We start from the raw sequence: 9072 nt of genomic DNA on the forward strand, positions 1-9072 counted from the left end.
TACCCAACATCAACAAGTGTTTCAAGAGGCCATAACTACTCCTTGTCAATTTAAACCATTGATGATCTAAGTTGATATCCTTTCTGTATTATATAAATGTGCACACTAAAAAGCTTTTTCGATTAATGATGATTAATTCTTACAAAATTTATTTAGATATCGGAATTAAATATTTTTGTTATTGAATCATGATTTTGCTTGGCTAGAAATCAAGATACAAGATTTTTGTTCAAGAGAATACATCATAAACAGGTTGCATGGTGGGATAAAAAAGACCAAAGTGTTGCTCCTCGCCAGCAGGTTTCTGATTCTCATTGAACATGGCAAAGATAAACCCTTCAATGTTTGAACCAGGTCTTCTTGGTGTCCCTCCCTTTTTAAGAATATGATTCAACAAATTCTTGTTATAAGTGGCTGCGAGTTCTGGCGTGGTGATACTTCCGCTACCATCAGAAGGCCAACCACTTTCAGACACCACAACTCTAATATTATTTGCACCGCCTGCTTTGTCCATGGCTGCAATAAAAGCATCTACAATGGCATCAAACAGGTTGACGTAGCTATATTCCCCGTCTTGAACCACCGTCTCGGTTGCAGTGAATTGTGCATAGTCTAATCGAACATTGCCAGGGTCTGACTTGTAGGCAAAGTAAGGATACACATTGATCATAAGGGGAGAATCAGTGGATGCTAGAAACGCAAGAATGCCGGCCATTGTACTATAAGCCTCTAGTGTGAATGCACCACTTGAAGGCGGGTACGAAGATGCTAGGACAGATGATGACAGAACTGTGGTCACCTTGATCCCTTTGTCACGGACTACGTTATTTAACAACGGCATCACCGTGAAGATATTTTTGAGGCCCCCTGACCGGTCGGCCTCATTGCCGACGGCGATGTAATTGATGGTAACGTCATTTACATAATGAGCTATATTGTTATTGAACCATGTCTCAACAGCAGCTTGGCCTGTTGCCAAATTCTCCAAGTCCTCGTTTGCAATGCCGATAGTGACACCGATTCCACTCCCTTTCAGGACGTCAAGTACTGCAGGGTTTGGATTGAAGAGCCTCATTTTCGCTATGCCGTGTTGTTTGTAGATATTGACAACATCTGCTGGTGCAGGAAGGTCACTTCCTAACGTCCCATAGCAAACACCGATGTCTAAAGCTCCCACACGGCCTGCATAGTTGTCAAAGTTTGCTAAAACACACAAAATGAGAGCAATGCATCCAAGTACCGCCATTTCTTTCTCTTCAATGAATTAATGTGTGTGAGCTAGCCTCAAATAAATTAGAGCAAGATGAAATGCACAGACTGAATGAGGTGATTCTACCATGAATAACTTGAACCTTTTGTGACTCCATTCTGCACATATATATACACACTAACAATGAGGATTTAACACTAAATTCAATTAATGTCCCAGTTCTGGGAATTGATTTTTTTGGATTATGCATATCCAGCCTTGCTATATATATCCACAATACCTAATGTTGCAAGTAATCAAAATTTAAATCTTTCTTTAGTTTTCTTCCATGTTAATGTTGATTTTATGATTCTATTAGTTTTCTTACAAAAGAAATAGTATTACGTTCAAGATTCTACAACATAACTTACACAACGTATGGCCACATGAATTTACAGACCAACTAGGAAAAAATACACAAATATTTTTCCTTTTCAAGCTTCTAGCTAGGTTTCTCGCATGGGGCACCGAAAAAAACATTGATATCGGGTATCCCGAACTAAGTAGTCCAAGTTCTCAAAAAACTATGTAGCCCAAATTCTCAACCCTCACCTGCATTCACAAAAGGCAGAATGGGGAAAACGATGGTAAAATCAACATTCAGAAAGGGGAAAACGACAACAAAAATCAGACTCAATAAACCCTATAGCAGCTTCTCTCTCTCTCTTTCTTTTTTTTTTTTTTTTTTTTTTTTTTTTTTTAACTGATAAACCCTAGCAGTTAAAACCACATAACTCTGCTGTTTGAGGTCACTGAATTGCTTGTAAGGGTGTCATGAAATGCCATAATCAGTTTTGCTCTTTCAAGGTAAGATTCCTTTATTGTTCTTTATATCAATGCCAGTCAGGGTAAGATTCCGAATCAAGTGTTGAAACCAATTACACATTCTAGTGTTTTGTACAACTTGGCAAACATGGTTGGCTGAAAGTGAAAGATATGCATATGGTAGCTACCACTCTTGCATAATCACAAGCTAGTTGTTCGTCACTACCTTATCCTAGAAGTTGCTACACACCATCACACATAGGAAACTAGTAGGGAAACCTGGACTATACTAACTAGAACATTCTTACTCTCACTCTTGCACTCTGCAGGAAATTCTCACATTATAACAAAAATACTACAAGATTGATTCATCTGAGGTTGAAGTTGTCAACCTCAGATGAAGGTTGACAAAAATATTACATTCCTATCATTTTGGTGATGTTATATTTCTTATAGAGGTTGACAACTTATGTTGCTGTAGGGAGGTCATTCCCTAACCTTCCATAACAAACACCTATATCTGAGGCTTCTATTAGGAGACTAGTCTGCTATGCGCATAACCTGCGGCTGTGGCAATGTTAGACACAGTCTCTCGGTGGGAGGCCGAGAGCTGTGTTCCACTGATCCCAAGAGGGATCTTTTGAACTCTTGTTTCACTGTAGGGAAAGAACAGACCTAACTCAATATATGGAACCTTTCAGATACCTGAAGATGTGTTTAACATTATTCCAATGACTATGCGTTGGCGCAGAGCTAAATCTAGCTCTAACAGGTTAACTCACAATGAATGCAATGTCTAATTGAGTGCACTGAGCCAAATATAACAGAGTTCCAATCGCATCAAGATATGGAGTTTCAGCTCCCAGGACCTCTTCATCATCATCTTTCTGACGGAACGGGTCTTTTGTAATATCCAGACTTCGGGTAATCATAGGAGTGCCAAGAGCATGTGCTTTGTCTATATTAAATAGCATGAGCATTTTTTGGACATAAGCCGACTGGCAAATTAGGATTTCAGTTACTCGATTCTCTAGTTCTAAGCCTAGACCAAATCGAGTTTTCCCAAGATCTTTCATCTCAAACTCGAATTTCAAGTAGCTAACCGTCACATTGATCTCATTGAGAATTCTAATGATATTCATATCATCAACATATACTGCTACAATTGCAAATCTGGAAGTTGTTCTTTTTATGAACACGCATGGAAACAACTCATCGTTCTTATATCTCTTTCCAATCAAGTAATCACTTATAGTGAATGCCACATTCGTCCGGATTGTTTCAATCCATATAATGAACGTCTCAATCTAATGGCATAAGCACTCTGTGGTTTAGAGTCATTTGATTTGGGCAACTAAAACCTGTCAGACACTTTCATATATCAAGATCCCCATAGATATATGCGGTAACCACATCCATAAGCTGCATATTTAGTTTTTCGGAGACTACTAATGTAACGGCCTGAACCTTATTTCACCGTACGTTTACCGTCATTTGGACCGTAAGTGACCATCATTTTTACTTTTACCTTCATATTTGAGCTTTTAGTGGCTCTAAAATTTGACTTTTTCCTTCGTTCAAAATTTGAGAAAACTTTCTTCATGAAAGTCGTAGAGAACGTTAAATCGAGTTCGTGGACACGTGGCACATTTTAATTAGAGTTTGTACGAAAAAGTTACAAGAGTTTCAAGTTTTGTAAATGGCAGATCAAACCAGCCATTACAGGAAAATTCCAGAAAATGCCCAGAATTTCTAGAATTGCTGCTGAAACTTCTCGGCCTCGCTGGCGCCAATTTCGGCCACCTTTGGTGATGAGACCGGTCTCGTTCTCTTTGTCTTGGAATGACCTTTCCAACCATATATGGCTTGCAACCTCTTTTTGAAAGTATGAGACGAATCGAATGGAAGAAGGTATGACTATCTTCTTTTCGTCTATTTTCACATTCCAGCCAACTCCGGCCAAATTTGACTGTGTGACTGATTGGGCATTGTTTGTCTTGCCAATCTCTACAAAACCACCAAAGGGTTTCCATCGATTTGCTACATGGAGAGAGAATCAACGAATCCAAATTCTAGGGTTTGTGATTTGGGAATTTTACTTCACAAGGTAATTTATTCTTATATTTAAAATTGATCTTTGTGCTAGTTGAGGAAGTTGTTTAATGTTTGTTGAGAGGAAGATTGTGTTAAAATTTGGTAGGCATTGGGGGTGGTTGGAGTTTGACGGTGGCCGGCCGCCGCTGCGTTGCAAACGGTGGCAATGCCTCTTTCGGGTTTTTTTCAAGATATTTAACTTGTTTATGATGAGAGAAGTCCAATGGTATGAAATTTAAGAATTTTGGTGCAGTTTTGAATGGATTTGGGATTATTCGAAGTTTGTTTTTGTTGGTGTGCTACTCGGGAAGATCCTATCGTTGGATTTCCCTTATTTATGTTTTAGAATTTTGAAATCAATGAAATGAAGTTGTGGGTGGAGTTTGACATGAATCCGATAAGCTTAACCATAGCTAGGATAGTGGGTTAGGCGGAAGATTTTCGGGTTGTTATATTAAAGCAATTATTTTTCCGAAATTGGAGTGTGGTTCAAAATATGCTTATGGTGTCAGGATACGTGGAGACCTAACACGAATGGCGTTGTGGATATCGTAGGGCTTAGCCCTAAATTTGTGAGTGGACTTTTGTTTTAAATAAATTGCATGCGATGATTAATTTATAAATATCTCTTCTATAATTATTGTTCTTAAGAAAGTGAGTTGATTTTAGTTTTGTTTATCATTTTTATGATTTCAGAGTTGACATGGATCATCCTTCTTGATTCGTTTTGCAAATATGATTTTGGTTTCTTAATGGAACATACGTTATAAGTTGAGTTTAATGGTTTATGTTTTGAGATGATTCCGGTTATAATTATTATCGTTTTTATTTGTCGACTTTTAGATTCATAAAAGGTCACCGAAAATGAGATTTTCGGTGGTTTTCTATTTATAATTTTCTCATTTATCTGTGGGTTATTGATTTTGACATTGAGAGTATTTTAATGCGTATTTCGGTTTGAGAATTTATGTATAATTTATATTTGATAATTAAATCTCGCTTATAATTATAGATTTGAGAATATTTTGACGTGTGAGACACGTCATTTAGTTTTATTTTATTTGAATTGAAATTTGTTTAGTCCTTATGGTTTGAAGTTGACATCTGTTTAGTCCTTATGGTTTTATTTTAATCTGAATAGTCCTTAAAGTCACAATTTTTCATTCAAATAGTCCTTATGGTTTTATTTTAATCTGAATAGTCCTTAAGTCATGATTTTTCATCCAAATAGTCATTTAGATAATTTTCTCAGTTAAAGGCCATAAGGACTATCTGGATGAAAAATCATGACTTTAATTACTATTTAGATTAAAATAAAACCATAAGGACTATTTGGATGAAAAATTGTGACTTGAAAGACTATTCAGATTAAAATAAAACCATAAGGACTAAACATATGTCGACTTCAAACCACAGGGACTATACAATATTTTACCCATTTTATTTTCTTATGATAATTTTCAAGTACAGTTGGGAACCGTACTCGTGACTACATTTGCACGATCTTAAGGAAGCTTTATGGATTTAAGAGTTTTCGTATGTTTTTAGTCACCATACTAGGGTCGTTCTTATTCATTGCTAGCTAGCCTTTATATATGGTCCTCACCATAAGTAAGTCGAGAATTTAGCGTGGGCTTCGACCCGAGCCTGAGAGGCTCCTCTTACATGGTGATATATTTTCTCTTGTTTTACTTCTCTTTTATATACTTGAGTAACCAGCAGGGCTGGTTCGTCTTTTTGTACAAGATTTCTAGACATTAAGCTAAATGATTGAGAAAGTTGCATGCATTACGGTTTTTACGATTTAAAACGTGGGAAAATATTTAAATTATGTTTTTGTTAAATTATTCTATTTATTTTTGTCCACTCACTGTAACGTTTTGTTATTGAAACCGAATGGCCCAGGGGAAAGTAATTGAAAAACGTTAGAGTGAGTGGACAAAAATAAATTAAAATAATTTAACAAAAACGTAATTTAAATATTTTCCCACATTTAAACTTTAAAAACCTCGATGCATACCACTTTGATAAAACATTTAGCTTTATGTCTAGAAATCTCGTACAAAAAAACGAACCAGCCTCGTTGGTTACTCAAGTACATAAAAGAGAAGTAAAACAAGGGGAAGAGATATCACCATGTAATAGGAGCCTCCTAGGCTCTAGTAGCGTCTCACGCTAAGCGCTCGACTTACCTATGATGAGAACCGCATATAAAGGCTAGCTAGTATGGTGATTAAAAACATATGAAACACTTGAATCTATAAAGCTTCCCCAAGATCATGCAAATGCAGTCACGAGTACGGTTCCTAACCGTACTTGGAAATTTTCATAAGAAAATAAATAAAACTAAAGACACAGAAATGCTGTAAAAACACAAACACACAACAGGAATAGATATGAAGGATCTGGTGCAAATCCTCTGTGAGGGAAAAAGCACCAAATAGAATTATTTCACTAATCTTCAATTTGAGTATACAAAGTTAGGTAGTTCTGCAACACAACTACACAAGAAACTAGTCATACTAGTGTATGTTTACACCTTTTATATGTACACACTCAAGATCTGTTTTTCATGTAGTTCTACACAAGAACAACTGAAACTTAATCTACTGATCGATATAACACTACTATCAGTATGAAAACTCTGATTCTCTCACACAACACTATGCCATATACATCATCAGACGACAGTCCAAGTCTGTCGTCTGACATTTTTTTTTATGTCGTTTGAGGAGCTGTCGAGTGATGGTCTATCAGACAACGGAGAATAGCCGTCGTCTGAAACGCTATCACACGACATATCTTATGCCGTCTGAGAAGAGTGAAGATTGAAAAATTTCAGTAAACACACCACAGTTAAGTGTGGACTAAATAAGCATCCAAAAACTGTAATATCATATCACAAGACACATCAAATGTCGTCTGTTTTGTATACCGACCACATGTAAGTGTGGATTGATTGGAGAATAATTTGATTTATTGGATTTTTCTATCAAATCACACTTCAATTAAGTGTTGAGTGTGTGAGCTTACAACGTCAAAAACTAGTAATATATGTGGTTATATAGAAGATCTAACCTCACTTATCTGTCGTTTCACATTGTAAACTATTAGAAATTTTTTGGTGCTTCTGTCATACGACATTTAGTTGTAGTTGCATTTGTATTCATACCACATATTTTTACTTTTCGACTTAGTATTACCACAGTTAACTGTCGACTGAATGAAGCATTATCATAGTTTGTTATGATTTTGTCGTGCCGAGGTCCTTTACTTGACATATATATGCCGTCTGATTGAAGAATTACAAAAATTTAATCTTGTGACTCTTTCTCAGTCCACATGTGTTGAGGTAGCTTATATCCATCAACAATTTTTTTGTTTTATGTTGTTACATGACATTTTGGACCACATATATATGTAGGTTGGGGGATAGCAAGTAAGTTTTTCCTACCCTAAGTCGACATTTTAATAGAGTTTAATTCTGTAAAATATGTCGTCTAATGCTCAATTGCACTACATTATCATGTTTTTTGGGAGTTTACATATGTTATTTGATTTAGTATGAAACGACACATTTGTGTCTTTGGTTGCATGATGTTGCCTGTTTGTTTTGGCTCAAAAAGTACTGTTCATATGGTAAAACAACCTCAATTTAGTACAAAAACCTTTGCATTCTAAACCATATATGCCAATCAAACCTCACACATTATGAACCATAAGGAAATCAAGCTGCATTAAACTTGTAGATCATACTACTTAAATTAAACAAAAGCCTTGTAGCCATTTCCAAGTACACAACATATATAAACAAAAATATATGTTCGCGCGCATAAGTAAATTTGTTCAACATAGAATAACTTAGCTACCTAGTTGGCATCAGAGACCCACAAAATAGGCATATTAGTCATAACTATTTATCATGTTCCAAAGTTATAATGCAATAAAGCAGCACACCTATGTATGAGCTATACTACCATAAACCAACATCAAGTCTGATTTTACTAGTCTGGAAACTGTAGGACATGCTCTGTCCACTCTCCTCGAATCTCATCAATTTCCTCGGCTGTGTAAATCAGACCAGCCCTAGTTCCCCACTGAAAGCAAATGCAGCATACATAATGAGTTTCCAGTGTACGTATCATCAGAAAATACGTAAATTAACTAAATAACAGTGTCAGCATTATAAAAAGTGTCAATAAAAAAAAAGAGTGCCAAATAGCTGATGTATAGTTGGAATATAATCGCATCCATTCCACTGCCAGGTTTATCCATATAAATACATAAATGTGAAGACACAAGTATATATAAAGTTTATATATGGTTCCTAAATCTCACCATCCTATGGATTTACATAAACATACTAATTACAAGAGCTTGCTAATTCATAAAAACTTAAATCACCAATGTCCATCACTTATAAGCAGGTCATGATTAATCTACAAAATTGCAATACCTTTTTATCAAGGTCAATGTTGTTGTCCTCCACAATTTCCTTCATGTAGCGCATGACGTAATATCCACAACTCACATCATCTTTTTGTATCGGAGCACCCTGAAAATTATGAATCAGGCTTATCAAACAGAAACAAAAATCAAATTATACTGTAAAATTATACACTACTAAGTTTTAAATTGCTTACAAGTAGAGGTTTCCAAGGAGATGCTTTCTTCTTTCCAGGCTGCTTCTTCAGTAGGCCTTTGTACATTTTTATGGAGCTTCCAACAGAAAAAATAATAGTTAGCATCTTCATGGCTAAACTGATCAATGAGTAATACTAAAAGGCTAGACCATATAGGAAAACTAGCACACACTTACTCAGTGACAATAACAGGTCATTCACTTCCATCCAGGCGCCTTTTCAATGGATCCATATAGCGTGCGGTTTCCAATTCCGGGTTCACAATCGTCAAGGTCCAGTGTTGACTATGCAATAACATACAATGTCATCCCAGATGTTTGT

At 36.1% G+C, this 9072-nt stretch overlaps 2 protein-coding genes across 2 annotated transcripts; both read right to left on the minus strand.

The window, feature by feature from the left end:
• Positions 1–229: 229 nt before the first annotated feature.
• On the minus strand, positions 230–1306 carry LOC101299908 (glucan endo-1,3-beta-glucosidase, basic isoform-like). Its single transcript, XM_004308543.1, has one exon. It carries the CDS (start codon positions 1244–1246, stop codon positions 230–232), a length of 1017 nt encoding a protein of 338 aa, XP_004308591.1. The 5' UTR covers positions 1247–1306.
• Positions 1307–2546: 1240 nt separating this feature from the next.
• On the minus strand, positions 2547–3156 carry LOC101300191. The gene is made up of 2 exons (XM_004308544.1): positions 2797–3156; positions 2547–2708 (listed from the first exon to the last, which is right to left on the minus strand). Exons 1-2 carry the CDS (start codon positions 3154–3156, stop codon positions 2547–2549), a joined length of 522 nt encoding a protein of 173 aa, XP_004308592.1.
• Between the last annotated feature and the right edge of the window lie 5916 nt (positions 3157–9072).

The sequence above is a fragment of the Fragaria vesca genome, linkage group LG7, assembly GCF_000184155.1.
Source record: "Fragaria vesca subsp. vesca linkage group LG7, FraVesHawaii_1.0, whole genome shotgun sequence".
Taxonomy (NCBI): Eukaryota; Viridiplantae; Streptophyta; class Magnoliopsida; order Rosales; family Rosaceae; genus Fragaria; species Fragaria vesca.

What these genes read in the sequence shown, in the direction of transcription:
- LOC101299908 (XM_004308543.1), bottom strand. Translation starts at nt 1,246, where the DNA reads ATGGCGGTACTTGGATGCATTGCTCTCATTTTGTGTGTTTTAGCAAAC.
- LOC101300191 (XM_004308544.1), bottom strand. Translation starts at nt 3,156, where the DNA reads ATGAATATCATTAGAATTCTCAATGAGATCAATGTGACGGTTAGCTAC. An exon ending in AATTAGACATTGCATTCATT is followed by an intron (nt 2,709 to 2,796) that starts GTGAGTTAACCT and finishes GGTATCTGAAAG; the next exon opens with GTTCCATATATTGAGTTAGG.